At 35.5% G+C, this 14,712-nt stretch overlaps 1 protein-coding gene across 1 annotated transcript in view; it reads left to right on the top strand.

The window, feature by feature from the left end:
- RYR2 (ryanodine receptor 2) overlaps nt 1-5,273 on the top strand; it is a 286,628-nt gene extending 281,355 nt beyond the window's left edge. The window contains exons 106-108 of the mRNA XM_062489006.1: nt 653-753; nt 2,270-2,321; nt 3,982-5,273. Coding sequence (XP_062344990.1) covers nt 653-753; nt 2,270-2,321; nt 3,982-4,077 — 249 coding nt within the window. The 3' untranslated portion in view covers nt 4,078-5,273. The remainder of the gene's footprint in view (nt 1-652; nt 754-2,269; nt 2,322-3,981) is intronic.
- Nucleotides 5,274-14,712: the final 9,439 nt, after the last annotated feature.

Below are 14,712 nucleotides of genomic sequence, written 5' to 3'. Positions count from 1 at the left end.
AAACAAAAGGAAAATACAGTCCTGTACATGGTCTGTTATCATTCAGTGTGAATTATAATGAATTGCATGCCTGTGGCTGTTTAACTCTTCTTAGAGGGTTCTAACACAAGTTATTAACACTGTCATGTTACATTTAATCTCAGATGTAGTTTCTTTAGTTAATATATGTGTTAAAGTATCTTGTACTTTGTGGTTTTCTATTCTGTCATTGAAGTATATATGCTTGAAGTCAGGAAAGTGTTGCAAACCAGCTGCACTTTGTAATGTGAACTTGGAGCATATTCAGTTTCAGCTGGAGAAGCATTAAGGCAAATATTGCCATGTGTCACAGTAAGTGCTGCTTAACATTAAAAAAGTCAGCTGTGACCATTGTGTGCCATTCTGTCTCCTGATACCTCTTCACTTAGAGCTAGAAAATATTTATGTTTTTAATCAGTAAGAAGCTATTCTGATGGTAGCTAAGCTTCTTTCTATTCAAGTGTTTGTACTGAGGTATCCAGTCTGAATCATTAAAATAAAAGCCTTTTTGTTTAGCGCATATTATATGTGATGCATTGCCATTTTCAGGAAAATTGTTACTTTTTTTTGCCTTTTCTGAAAGCAGGGCAAGTGTTATATGTAGTGTTGAAGTGCTCTCTGTTCTTTCTTCTAGACGAAGTGCTTTATCTGCGGAATAGGAAATGACTACTTTGATACAGTGCCTCATGGCTTTGAAACACACACACTACAGGAGCACAACTTGGCCAATTATTTGTGAGTACACTAAAAATGCATTCCTCACTAATTCATGATCCTTGCATCCTCCTCAGGTACCTGATTACCTCTCTAGGATAAGTAATAGTCGATACAGTTCGACTTTGATGTGCATTTATACTTTCAAAATGTGTAATTCTGTGGCAGTGACAGCAAGGAAGTAACAAGTATCATTGCTACTTTCCAGCTTGGTTGTGACACAAGAAGTTTGTTTGGGGTTATAGGAGGAAATGAGTTTGATATGTGGCTGTAGAGGCCGCATAAATCGTAAAATTAAATGAGGTGTGTAAGGTGCAGAGAAAGCAGTATGACCTGGCCTGGTGTCTGATGGAAAGAGATCAAAAACCAGAAGACAATAAAACTTACATTGGGCAAAATATTTTGTGTGGCATGCTGAGGCTGACTAAGAGAACCAGGGACAGAGAGGTAAGGGACAAAGAGAGGTAGGGGAGCTGTAATGAGGAGCTAGAGACGAGAGGGATCAACCAAGGGCATCAGGTTCACCTTTGGAAAATCCAAGTAGACCACCAGTGATGACTGAACTAAGTAAAGCCAGTTATCAGGTCTACAACCACTGTATCATACTGCTCATCTCATGTATGAAAATTCAGTGCCAGTGTGTATTTTATACTGGCGCTGTCAGTATGAAGTAAGGGTGGACTGTGTCTTTGTGTTTTTAAACTGGCACTGTATATGCACAAAATAGGAGACTGCAAAGTCAAACATGCCTATAAAAGCCTTCCACCTAGAAAACAGGTTGTGCAAACAAAATACATTGAAAGCACTATCATATGGGTTTTTGTGCCTATTTACTGAATACTGAGCCTATAGCATTCTATAGCATACTTGCTTTAAAGTGCCTCAGCCTGAGGAATTGTTTTTTTTTTTTTCTTTTTGTGCAAGATCATATTTTATGTTTTTACATATGTTTGGAGAGAATGTTTCTTATGAGTGAAATGTTGAAATTATCACCCAGTGAATGTCAGCTCAAATCCTCAAGACAATTTTTTTTTTGAAATTGCAAGTTCTTTTCTGCTCATGTTGATCTTACATGCACTAATAAAATAGCCCAAACCTGTAATTTCAACAACAGAAATCTCTTAGATATATTCAGTATCCTTTATTCAGTGAGAAGAGGAAAAAAAGAAATTTCCAATTATCATTTTCTGTCTGCTTCCAAGTGGGTTTTCATGGGCAAGAAAATGTCTGTTGTAATTTTTGGTTTAGAAAGTTTATAAAATCTTCATTTAAACTGAGTTGCTAACTACGTTGAGTCAAACTGACTATCATGCATTTTAATGCATAGAACATGCTCATTGAACAATGAATGTCAGCAGTGTCAGGAAAGTGCTTAATCTCTCTCAGAATATTATCCTAGATAGAAATCTGGAACTTGTAAGTCGATGAACAGCATTATCACTGTATATGATATATGGATATATGAATATCCATCTCCTTGTGGGTTACCTAATGCTTCCAAACATTCCATTCATAACAGCTGTTTCTTTGCTTGTAGGTTTTTTCTCATGTATCTTATTAACAAAGATGAAACTGAGCATACAGGACAGGTAGGTTGAACAACTCTATTAATGTCAGCCAATTCTAAAATAAAAATCATTCAGGCTTGGAAAAATTAGTATTTTTCTAATGGAGAGCCTGTATGGTATGGAACTTAATTCTTATTCTTCTAAGCAATTCTTCAGACTTTAGCTCCCAAATGTTAAGGAGTATAAATTCTGTAACACTTTCTTTTCCTTTTTTAGTATCTGAGCCTGTTATTTTAAGAATGTTATTTCCACAAAATATAAATACATACCATAAACAAAAATAATGAGAACCAGTACATTGAAGTATTCTGTGAAAGCAGCACTCTTCATTTCTCCCTTTAAATTATTTTTCAGTAGTCTTTGTCTTTTATTATTATCATCTACATATAATCTTCTATGTCTGCATTCCGTAATAAGTCCATATGAAAGAACTTGTGCATATATTTAAAATGAAAACTATGTGAACTTTTCTCTGAAGGCTTCTTCTTTGTTATTCTCTGTTCTTTCAAACTTCTGGTGCCCCCTTCAACTTCCTTTAAATATATTAGAAATCACTAAGAAAATGTATCAAATTTACAGTTTTTTTCTTTCCTAGTGATAGTCTTTCCGCTGACTAAGCAAATGTTCCTGTCTTGCAGATTAAAATCCAAAAGAACTGAATAGTATTACATATATAGCCCTACACATTTGGGTCAGAGGGGTGATTTGCTATAAATCTGTGTGGCTTACTGTTTCTGAACTCTGACATGTGTGCTGTAATCATCTTCTTTGCATAAATCTCAGCCTTGTCCAGTATGAAATTTTATGTGTTTGCTTTGCTGTTTTTGAATATCCATTCATCAATTGAATGATTTTTAGAAGTCTTTTTTTTTATTTTCGCTTTCCATTTTCTTGGCAGTGTGTCCTACTCTATTCACTGAAGACAGATTTCTACTAACTATTCAATTTTGATACTGTTAGGTGATAGTTTGAAAATTAAGAGTATTTTGTACTACATAACTTCTAGGAACATGCTTTGGTGGTGGACTTGGCACTAGTTTATGGTTGGATTCAATAATCTAAAAGGTCTTTTTCAACCTAAATAATTGTCTGATATTGTAACTGGTGTAACATATGTCCTATCCACTATGAAATTTTCATAATAAAAAACACATTTAAGTGGTGTGATTAAAATACGAATAAACTGACATATTCTTTACTATTCTTTGGAACATCTCGACACAGAACCCTACCCAAACAAATAATCAGAAAGGAAGAAATACCAAATGCCACTGACTCAGGAAATACTATAAAGGTTATTTTGGTTTATATATTGTTTGTAGACATGTTTTGAAATGACTGATGCAGAAATTCAGTCAAATTTCTATGACATAAATTATTCTGCTTACCCTGCTATTTGTCTTGTGACCAGCTTTAATTGAGCTTTACAGTGCTCCTCAATATGCAAAAAGAACTAAATTACCTAATGCATTTCTATAGTGCTTTTTGACCAGGTGGCAAAAACCTAAAAGCTATTCTAAACGAATCAAAATCATTAACCTGATTTTGTAGATTGATGATCAACAACCTGGCATGCACAGAATCAAATAAGTGAAGTGATATATAAATGAAAGAGAAAAAAAGGGTAATGGTTGATGATTTCTCATTAAATCAAGTTAAATAAATTGTGTGTTTCTTTCAGGAATCATATGTATGGAAAATGTATCAAGAACGGTGCTGGGAGTTTTTCCCTGCTGGTGATTGCTTCCGAAAACAATATGAAGACCAGCTCAACTAAGCAAACTGAGGATCTCTGGACAAAAATGTCCATGTGTTTCCCAGCTCTTTTGGGAATGTCTAAAAGATTTCTTAAATCCCCAAGGCTGTGTGCGTTTTGGAGCACCAAAGCTCTGTTTTTAATGACCCGACTGCACTTTTATTTTCTTGTGTATTAGCTTTGAGAACACTGGAGTAAAGAACAGTGCAAAATTACAGCAACTCTGGAACCAAACCAACCACTTGCACAGACAAGAGATGTCCCTATACATAACATGCACACACAAGTAGAGACTTGAGACAGCTTATTTTTGAAACTGCCAGATGATACCCTTGTCTAAATGATCACATATGGGGTGACATGGTAGCAACACTCATTTGGTCTGTTTATTTCATCATCCTGGAAGGAACTATATGTAGTTCACAGAGCACTGTAAAAGATTGTTGTGGACACTAAGTTGTGGGGAAATAGTGCCTTACTATATGTGGGTTGAGCTATGCAGAAGATGAGTGCATGATGACATCATTTTTTTTTTTTTTTCTTTATGTCTACCCTTCCAATTTAATACTTACTTTGTGGTTTTGGTGGGTTCAGAAGGAAGGGATTTGATTGTGCACATCTTTTAATAAGATTGGAGTGTCTCAGGACAAGATTAGGTTTTTCTCAAGTTCATTTAACATTTACCTTCCTCTTTAGCTTTTGCTCTTATTTTGGTAATGCTCTGATACAACACTGCTACTTTATGAAATCTTTGTATGAATACAAGACAGCTGCAAAAAACACTTTAACAAGAAATGTTTCATTGCATGTTTATTATGCAAGTTTAAAACAATCAAAAAACAGCCTTCAGAAACAAGTTGATCAACATGAAAATACATTCACGATAATTATATCCATAGTAATAAAGTGTTGTGGGCTTTATTGTACATCTGGAACAAGTGTCATCAACCAACAATATGAATATATGTTATGAAATTGACAGTAATTTTGGTTTCTTTTTTTTTCCTTTCTTTCATTTCTGCCACCTGTGATCGATAGTGGAGTTGAAGATTTTCTTGTTAAATTATTTTTTAAAAGCAAAGCTGAAGCAATATCCATTCAGGGACTCCATCAGTTGCATCATGAAACACCAATGATGTGTACATTACTCCATTTTGAGTCCTTTTCAATTGTAATGCCAGTCTTTACAAATAAAAAGAGACATTCAGAATGGAAAAATGTTGGTTTTGGTAGCATTTGAAGTCTATACTATAGAGTCTTTTTATCAGTCCCTGAATTAATTTCATCTGCTTCAAACCAGGATTAACCTATTCTTTCCTTAATGAAAGATTTTGGTACAGATTTTGGTCTTTTTCTCCTGGACTTCTTGCTGCTGTCCCTCATTTCTTTACAGGTCACAGTTTTGTCATAAAAGAAATTTTCTGTATCAGTATTCAATTATAACTAAACAAAAAAAAATTACAATTAAGGGAATAATCTCTGAAAAATGCTAAGGCTTTATTCTTAAAAGCTAGGCTTTCAGTTCTGAGGCCAGAGGCTGGGCAGACTGGTGACCGTGCAAGGGACAGGTACAGCAACTGCAATTTCTATTCAGTTTTGAACCGCTCCCACCCAGACTGGAATGTTCAGTCCAGCTCTGTTTCCTCCCTATTTGGAACAACTTCATAAAGCACCTTTATTCAGACTTTCTGGGATTTGTTTCTAAGACTTAGAAACGGGGGAGTTGTAGTGATGTTTCTTTTTGGGTGTACTGCATGAGAGTAGTTGTCATTTGACACACGTAGGTGCACAGGTTTCTTTGGTTTTGCACATTTTGTGGAAAAATATATAGCTAATGTTTCTGAGATTCCTTTATTTTCAAAACAAATTCAAATGGGTTTTGTCAGTAAATACCAGAATAAATGTGACGTGTTTCTTTAACCTCAAGTTCCAAGTCAAAGAACTCCTTGGGCATACTTCCTGTTGAAACCAGTATGCTGATCAACAAATATTTGTGAAGCCATGCTTAAACACTAAAGGTTTTTTATGATGAGATCTACTGATTATTTGGTGATAGAAAAAGTTTAAATTTGAAAAATCTTCCTTTATTAAATCAATGATAGCTTTCACAGAGCAAATTTTTATATCTAGGAGCTGGTCAGGAGAGTTTACAAGATTAGTGTTCAGTGCTGAAAAAGGATTTGGACTTGCTTTGATGGACTTCAGACCCTGGTTTATGCAGTCCCCATTGCAGTGGCTGTAGGCTTTGTGAGTCCCTGAAACTGAAACAGGCATTTCCTGTTTGATGCACTAAGTTTTTCATGGAGAGCCCTTAACAGGTAATTTTACAAAAATCCTCTAATGTGCACTTTAAACAGGATAATGCTATTCAAGCAGTCCACATACTGTATAATACACACTGTGTGGTAAAATTTAATGCTATTAAATTTGTTTTAGCCTTAGACAAAGATTAAATGAAGTTGAAAAAATTCTTAGGTTTTACTGGAAATTACTGAACTTCCTGTGACAAAGGCAACTTCTTTGAGTTTCTGTGTTGTAAACAGTCAACCAATAAAGACAATTCATGCCTTTAACTGTTGCATCAAAAAAAATCAACATTGACACAGGTGTCCTGTAAGCTAGCACAATGTACAAGAGCAGGTGATAATAACACGTCACTTAAAAACTGCAGTTTTAGGTACAAGAACTGCAAAAAATTGGTGTTTATCCATTTTATATTTAAGGTAAGCTTATACTTACACATACATTTGTGTATGCTAATTTTTTTTGCTGCTGAATTAGTTGAATTTACTAATTGTGTCAGTAAAACAGTAATTTTCAGAGGGAAATAAAGTATTCCCCATCCTTTATTGAAAAAAGCAAGGACAAAATTTTTGCTGTTTATTTCTGAATGTCAAAAACACTGAGAAGATCTCCAAAACTGATGATCCCAGCACATCAGTGTTGATTTCAGCAAAGGAATGAAGAAATGAAAGGCAGTGGACAAATGAAGTAAGATGAAAGAGTAGTTGAGGTGTGATTTAATTGTGGAAGTTGTTACCTCCTTATATGTTGCCCCCTTTAGAACTGACAATTTTCACACCTTCTTCCGATGATCTCTTCTTATGTCTTTTCTATCCCTTAGAGTTTGAAGCTTATCTGTATTTTTTTTTACTGAGACAATCACAGAAAATAGAAAAGAAGAAAACAATTCTGTAATATCCTTGGTCCCTGCATGACTACAAGATTAATCCTAATAGCACTAATATGCTATTTAAGTTGTTCAGTATTTTATTTTTTACTATCTTCCTACTGTTGCAGAGCTCTTACTAATATGAATTGCATTAATATTTATTTCTATAACTATGATAATATTCCTGCCATCTTCAGAGGCACTGAATAATTCAGTTGACTTACATAATCACCTGTGAAGTATTTATAGGATGTAATATTTTCTAAACTACAATATTTTTAAATTGTTTTGTTCATTAGCCAAAACAAATAAAACTGACATCCAAAACAATCATTGTCAAATGATAAGACACCTGTCATGGGTGGAGAGAGCATTGGTGGGTTCTTTGATTAAATCTAATATTTATACTCATAAATACATCTGCAGTCTCTCTCTCTTAAGTCATAGCTGCTTTTAGTTGTATAATTATTTGCTTATTTTTCATCTTTCTTCAGCTTTCCTAAAGTCATGCCAAACCATTGAAGCTAGGTTACAAATAGAATTTTGGACTATACAGATCTTAAATAATTTCTTACAGAATATTTGCAAGATATTTAAGCAGAAAGATGTATTTATACTTTTTTAGGGTTTTTTTAAGCTTTTTTCTGGATTGGGGTTTTCATTTTTGTCTGCATAACTTTTTAAATGTATCCACACAACTCCTTCCATTTTACTTCACCATTATCTTTTTGATTCGGACATTGTGAATTGGATGTTTAGGCAAAAGGAAGTATCTCTCTTATTTGGTAGAGAAGACCCTTCTCAGCAGTAATTTAACATCTCCATCAGCCAAACAGCATCCTTCTGCTGTGTCAGTGGAGGTCAGGAGTTGAGGGAATTCTTGGTATGAGCAGCTTGCTTTTTGTAATAACATGGCTATGGGCTAGTCTCAGTTAAAAATTTATTTGCTGCTGGATGGGAACACCTGAGCTTTCTCATGAAAATAACATATTGAAATTTTTGGAATGGAAGGGGGGGAAGCTGAAAACCTCACAATTGAAATAAGCTGGAGGTCCTTGCTGTCAGTCCATTGTGTAAATGCTCCAAGTTTGCATGCTGACTTTGATCCAAGATGGAGTCGCTAACTTTCTGGGAAGTGCAGTTACATAGAGTAAATAGCTCTCTCAGGATATGTTTTTATAAGGTAAAGCTTTAGAATGCTGAAAGGATGGCTAAAGATTTCTGGATTGTGGAAATTGAGAACTGAAGTGCAAGGAGGATAGAATGAACGTGTGTGAATTGATTGCACTGAAAAAACCGAGCCATACTGGGAGAGTCAGAGAAGGGAAACTTATAACTACAAGTGAATAAATGAAAGGAGTGTAAGGGGTCATGTGCTGTTGTTACATTTCTTTGGAGATGAATAAATTGCAGTAATTTTGAAGAAGTGTTGTTCTCAGTGTTATCTGCATGGCAGCACGGTGTGGCTCAGAGAAGTGTTGCTCTGTGAGCCATGCTGTGCCTGTCGTGCAGATCAGCGGGAAGGGAGGAGAATCGATGACATCTGGCTTAAACAGGGGCATCTAGTGAGGCTGCTGTTCCCTCCTGTGGTAATGTGCTCATGCTCTGCTCAGTGCATCCAGTTCTGAAGGGATCCCTTCCCATCTCCCTCAGTGCCAGGGAAAGGAAGACAACTGAACATCTGTGTTCTCTCGGTTGCGTTATCCTCTGGCAGCAGACTGTGCACTCCTGTACCTGCTGATGCACCCACGCTTGCAGACACTTCCCTTGTGAGAACAAATTGAAGTTAAATTGATTAGACAGCTGCTTGGTGCTGACAACGAGGCATGTCCTTTAATCATGTGGTCCATCCTAATGGAAGGAAACTTGTAAATTCACTGAGTAGGAAATAGAAAAAAAAATAATACCACTGGACCATATAGTGGCAATTGATTTTTGGCTCTGTCCAAATAAGTTAAAATTTCAGGCATTAGGTAAAATATTGTGACCTTTTTAGGTGTCGACAATCTATGTTAGAATAAGTGGCTTCATAGTTTTGATGTAACTACTGATCTGTTTTAAAGTGCTTTACAATTTTACCCTAAGATATTAATAAACCAAGTTATTTATTTTGAATATTAATCATACAATATCTCAAGTTGGAAAGGACTCATAAGAATCACCAAAAGCCAATGTAGTTCCTTGTTGTTTAAAAATATTATCATCCTTGATGATCATCTGTGTACCAAACTTTAAGCCAATTGATGTGATAGGGAAAATTATCTTTCTCTGAAGCAAAATGTTTTAGAAAAGAGCGGTGGTTCATAGTGTTCTGTGCAAATCTGGGAGACAACTCCGTGTTTAAATAAATCTGACAGAATGGAATGAGCTTTGGTCAGGAAATGCACTGAATTTTGGTTCTTCATGCTTGGACAAGTGTAGAATTCATAATAATTTAAATGCAAGTTTGTAAAGATACATCCATAATCTCACAATTTGTCTCTCCCTGATTCAGCTTTTATTATTCTTGACTGTAATGAGGCAACTTTTCTTTCTATTTGCTCAGACTTTTGCACCGTATCAGGAGGTTAATATCATACTTAGCAGTACTTGGAAGTGATTATATGCAAAGGCCAAAATAATAATGGATTATTCCAGAGAAAAATGCGATATATTTTTCCCAACTCATAGTCTTTGGCAATATATGAAATCCATTTCTTGTTTAAATTTTGCTTCTACAAATGAATTCAGAAGCTCTCTGGAGTGTCATAGGCAGGAAATAATTATTTTTATCTTTTTCCAGATCTTTGTCCGAGTGATCCTTAACATCTAAAAAGCATGCCAATATAAATTAGGGGCTTTCCAGTACTGAGTGCTAATAACAATCTCCAAAGTATATAATCAATAATCGATACACTTTTTGCTTCTATATGCATCATGGAGCTGATGTATAATTACTTACTAATTAGTTATAATGTTTTCATAAAGAACCTTTGTGCAGTCTGAATTACAGTAGCCTCTTATCTGGACTTTTTTGATTAAAAAAATACTAAAGTAATTAATATACCTGCAAGACTAATATGCATATTTCACCTAGATCATTTTTATGCAGGCTATGAGGTCCTTGCCATAGGAATCCAACAGAGTTACAAAAGACTGGTTAAAATAAGCTTCTAAGGGACAATCTGAATAATCTGATCAAAATGTTCTGCTTGGATGAATTGCTAAAAACAACTCACATTGAATTCTCCTCTTACTGTTTTCTGATTAATTCATCAATTGGGGCAGTGTAAACTACAAAAATCTGTAACTGAGAAAGGAAGTTTCTGTACAATGCTGTTTTTATTGTTAGTATTTCGTGTATATGAGCAGCTCTTGGCAAACTGTGGCACAGCTTGCAGTTTAACCAAGATTTGTGTGTAGAAACAACTGTGCTGGCATTGTTTTCAAGTTGACCTAGAAGCAGTAAACAAACTTATTTGTTGTGCTTGTGGTCTTAACCACTGTAGGCTGTTGAAACTCAGATGTCCCAGAGTCCTACTCACATTATCTGATATCTCTTTTTGTCTTTGCATCCTCATTGTACCTTGCTGCAGCTTAATTTGTGTTCCCACAGTTTGGATTATTTTTGCTACCTGAGATCCTTTAAAGTTTCTTCACTACATGTAGATTGTTACACGTTCCAGAAACTCAAGAGTATAGCCAGGGGGGTCTGTGTGATACACCAGAATTAACTGAACATGGAGGTGTTGGGATAAGATGGATTCTGGCTCAGGTAACTGGATCTAGGGTGCCATATTTCTAGGTCACATGCCCTGTTCTTCTTTTCTGTGGACAGGACATGCACAGAATAATTATAAACACCTGTCCAGTTGCATGGGAGCAATGATAGGTTTCAAACAATCATAAAAGCAGGAAGTGGCAATCCTGAAAAAAGAAATGAACCAACTCACAAAACTTCATATGAACCAGGGTACTAAATAGTCAAGAGCAGTCAAAATGAATTGTTTTGACAAAACTAATATTATTCCAGTCACATACCCAGAGACAACTGAGGAGCACAGAAGAACTAATGTGTGTGAGGAGGTAGATTTTCTGACTGTGTATATTCTGAGTGTCCTGTGCACGTATGGCAGAGTTAGATACATAGCAGTGAAAGCATGCTTAGCTGTGCAATAATGTATGGCATATCCTACTGGAAAAGGGAAGTTCTAGCATAAATGCTAGTTAGAGAAGAATTAACATTTTCAGTGGAAAATAAGCCTTTTTAATGCATACAGATATTGTTAGATACTTTATCACTGTTATTACATGGTGAAATTATATAGTACCCTCTTAATATTCAAAATTAACTTACTCAGTATTGGACCTAAAAAGATTAATGTTTCTGTACATCGCTTTTGCAATTAACCTGTATTCTTAATATAATTCAAATTCATTAATCTGGTCTAATTTGGAGGCATAAAATAAGTGGAAGAATAATCTTGGGAAGAAATGTTTATTTCATTTTGATCCTTGTAACCCCATAGCTTTTTACAGTTTAACTGAAACAGTGAATTTCCCAGATTTTCTTATGAGTAATGATACAATGTTGCAGCCAGAAAAGGAAATCAATTTCTAGGGTAAACACTGTTCATTTCTGAAAATTCATGAGGACTGTATTGATCTGATAAATATTTCTACTTTTCTCCAAGGAGAACCACCTTTGAAAACTATTGTTACTCTGTTCTTAAAGACAATTCCTTTCTGAGGGGGTAGTGGTGGGGGAAGTCAGCAGTACAACAATATGAAACGCAGTTTCATTAAATCATAATAATAATAATTGCATCTCATACTTAGTTTTGTTAAAGGTTTGACTAACCATCTTCTGAGCCACTTGCACTATGCGGGAAGGGCAGTTTCTTTGGACAACATTCTTCCATTTATAAAAGAGATTACTTTGGGAAAATACCATACCAATTAAATAAAAGAAACAGAAGTCGAGAAGATCATGAATATCCTGCTGAGAGTGTATGGGAATTGGTTGTGCTAACCCCAATCCTACGTACAGTGGACAAAGGGACTAAACAGCAATTCCTGAGATTTAGTCTGGAAATTAGGAATTTTTTTACTAGGAGAGGGGTGCCGCACTGGAAACATTGTCCAGGGACTCTCCTCATTGAAGATGTGCAAAGTTCACCCCTGAGTAGAAGCCTAGACTTAAATGCTGTCCAAAAGCACTACCCAAGCAAGACTGCATTGATTTTGTGGGACAGAGACATCAAAAGTGTTCTTACTCTTTTTTAAGCCTCCATTTATAGGGGCAATTAATTTTGGATACAAATTGCTGGGCTTCGTGTCCATTTAGTCAGACATAGTACAGCCACTCTCCTTTTGTGCTTCATTATCTGTCCTAAAAGTTTGTACAGAGCCCTTTTTTTCTTTCTTTTTTTTTTTTTTCCTCCACAAATTCACTGTGATTTAGAAAGGCAATGGGAATGGTAAAGGCTTTAAAAACTGGAGTAACTTTTTTTTTACCTGAAATAAATTTCCAAGTTTTTGAAAAAAATAGGAAGTAATTCTGTGATTTAAATTTTATGACTTTCATCCGTGAAAAGGAATGGCACAAATCCCCTTGGAAGGCAGTAATCTGAGTATATAACTTCTTGATGACAAAGCCATTGTTACGGGTCTGTGCCTGTTTGAAAGAGATTTAAGTGTGTCTGACTGAAGTGTTAGAATGCCTAACAAGTCTATTAGGAAACAAATTTGACAATAGCATTCATTTCTGCTTTTTTTTTTTTGCTCCTTTTCAGCTGTCATGGTCTTTATAATTCTGTTTCCCAAAATATCCTCCTGTGACCTATTATGTTACTATTCACAGCATTAAACTGTTTATCCTTAAACCCCAAAACAACTGGCTGCTAGAATGACCATCAATCTTTTTAAAAATGCAAATTGTTGCCCTCTCAAGATTAATTGCAAAGAACACTATCAGAAATTAATATTGCATATTACATTTATGAGAGTCTTTTGTTCAAAACAAGTTTTATGAGATAATACATGTCCAAGCATTCATTGGGTTGCAGAAATAAGTAGGTGAATTCAGTAAAATAAGATTCACAAACTAATCATTATCAATGGAAGAAAAATTAGCACTAATTATTATCAGAACCCTTTCTGGGAAGAGGAAATGACTTAGAAAATGTACTTAATGACAATTAGATGTGCTCCACAGAAGTGTAAAAAGCATTCAAAACTGAAAGCTCATTTATAAAGTAATAAGGTTTCTGAAACTTTTTTTTTTTTTTGTCAGGGAAAAACATTTAAAATGCAGGGTTTCTATTAGACTTCTTTTGAATGGTTCTTTTTTCAAGCAGAACAGGAAGCAACCTCTAGATAAACAGGACTTGGAAAAATAAATCTAGAATGCAATGACAAAATGTTTGTGTTGCCCCATTTTTAGAAACAGCATTATTCGGTAGAGGGCAGTTACACCCCTGACCACTGTTTTTGTGGCAGTATGCTAGTATCCCTTCTTGGTTGTGGCTGAAGTGATTAATGGACTGGATTGCATCTGCCCTGCATGCTGAGAAATGCTAAGCCTCTTTTATATGCTTGACTGTATGCCATCACCAGGCATGCAGCAAAGACCAACCAGTGGGGAATTAGAGACATTAAAATTATCTTCTCAGCTTCTCTGGCTTGTTGCAGACACAGGTAGAACACAGTTATTACCAGGATTTACCCACTGGGAACTCTGGAGGCTTTGCAGCTGAAATTAAATAATTGAACCATTCAGCCCGACTGTTAAAAGAGTTCTGGGGGAAAAAAATCATGAAAAAGCACAAGGCTCCCATACATCTTAGAGAGTTTGGAACAGGCTTCTAGCCCTTATTACACTGAGCAGCTTGAGGACACACCTTCATTTTTGGAAGGGATATTGAAAAATTTATCTGTTAATCTAGTGAATGGTTATGACTGAAAACTTCCTTCATATAAGATAGAATTATATAAAAGTAACCTGAGCTCTCTGATTAACAAGAATAATGGAAGAATAAATAATTTTTGTGTATAAAACTTGAAGCTTGATATTTGCAAGTCCTTTTAATAATGTGATTATTACTTTAGGAAAGCGACAGAAACAATATTCTATTTTAAAAAAAGAGAAATCCCAGTGAAATTACCAGGTTGTCATTTCCTCCCTTCATTTATGCCTAGTGCATTTGTGTTGTGGAATGTCTGATGCCCAGAGTGAGGTGAGTTCCCAGCTGAACAGGAGCTGCCATTCAGGCTGAGACCCTGGTGGGTACCAGCATGGGGTGTCTGTGGTAGAATCCCTTGGGGACCCTGATGTGTAGGTCAGGGAGATCAGTCTGGTAAATTAAATGAAGAAAACCCTAACAACCATGGGTACAATATGGCACAGTTACACAGCTTTCAGTTTTTAATCCATTGTTTCAGAAAGAAAATAATTTTAAAAACAACTGTTGATTCTTATATGAAAGAAGCCATTGCAGTATGTG

The sequence above is a fragment of the Cinclus cinclus genome, chromosome 3, assembly GCF_963662255.1.
Source record: "Cinclus cinclus chromosome 3, bCinCin1.1, whole genome shotgun sequence".
NCBI classification, from domain to species: Eukaryota; Metazoa; Chordata; class Aves; order Passeriformes; family Cinclidae; genus Cinclus; species Cinclus cinclus.
Note: the sequence above shows the minus strand (reverse complement) of the source record. Positions and strands in the feature narration are given on the sequence as shown.